The sequence below is a fragment of the Oxyura jamaicensis genome (genome assembly GCF_011077185.1).
Source record: "Oxyura jamaicensis isolate SHBP4307 breed ruddy duck chromosome 33 unlocalized genomic scaffold, BPBGC_Ojam_1.0 oxy33_random_OJ71211, whole genome shotgun sequence".
NCBI classification, from domain to species: domain Eukaryota; kingdom Metazoa; phylum Chordata; class Aves; order Anseriformes; family Anatidae; genus Oxyura; species Oxyura jamaicensis.
The window spans coordinates 1-578 of record NW_023305064.1 but is presented as its reverse complement, the minus strand read 5'-3'; the positions used below and the strand labels follow the sequence as shown (position 1 = coordinate 578).

General features: G+C 56.9%; 1 protein-coding gene across 1 annotated transcript in view; it reads right to left on the bottom strand.

The window, feature by feature from the left end:
* Positions 1-542, bottom strand: part of LOC118158625 (5'-AMP-activated protein kinase subunit gamma-1-like) — a gene marked incomplete at its 3' end in the record, with an annotated part of 2,234 nt that extends 1,692 nt beyond the window's left edge. Inside the window, exon 1 of the mRNA XM_035313294.1 lies at positions 2-542. Within this exon, the coding sequence (XP_035169185.1) occupies positions 2-267 (266 nt within the window). The remainder of the gene's footprint in view (position 1) is intronic.
* Between the last annotated feature and the right edge of the window lie 36 nt (positions 543-578).

Here is a 578-nt window from a genome sequence, read left to right as displayed (position 1 = left end):
ATGAGGTCGTAGCAGCGGTGGGACTTCATGAAGGCGGTGTAGGCGCCGCGGCGAGGCTCCCCTGGGGACCGGCAGCGTGAGGCGCGTGCCAGCGGCAAGGAGACACCCCAAACCATGAGACACCCCAAAACATGAGACACCCCAAAACAGGAAACACCCCAAAACACGACAAAACCCAATAACAGGACAGCCCCAAAAATGAGACATCCCTAAAACAAAACACCCCAAAACACGAGAAGATGCCAACACCAAGAGAACCCAAAACATGAGACACCCCAACACTGGGACACCCCAACACCGGGACACCCCAAAACATGAGGAACCCCGACAAGAGGACAGCCCCACACTGGGACACCGGGACACCCCAACAAGAGGACACCCCAACACTGGGACACCCCAACACCGGGACACCCCAAAACATGAGGAACCCCAACAAGAGGACAGCCCCACACCAGGACACCCCAAAACATGAGAAAACCCCAACACTAGGACACCCCAAAACACAAGGCTCCCCAAAATACAGGACACCCCAACACTGGGACACCCCAACAAGAGGACACCCCAACACCAGGACACCC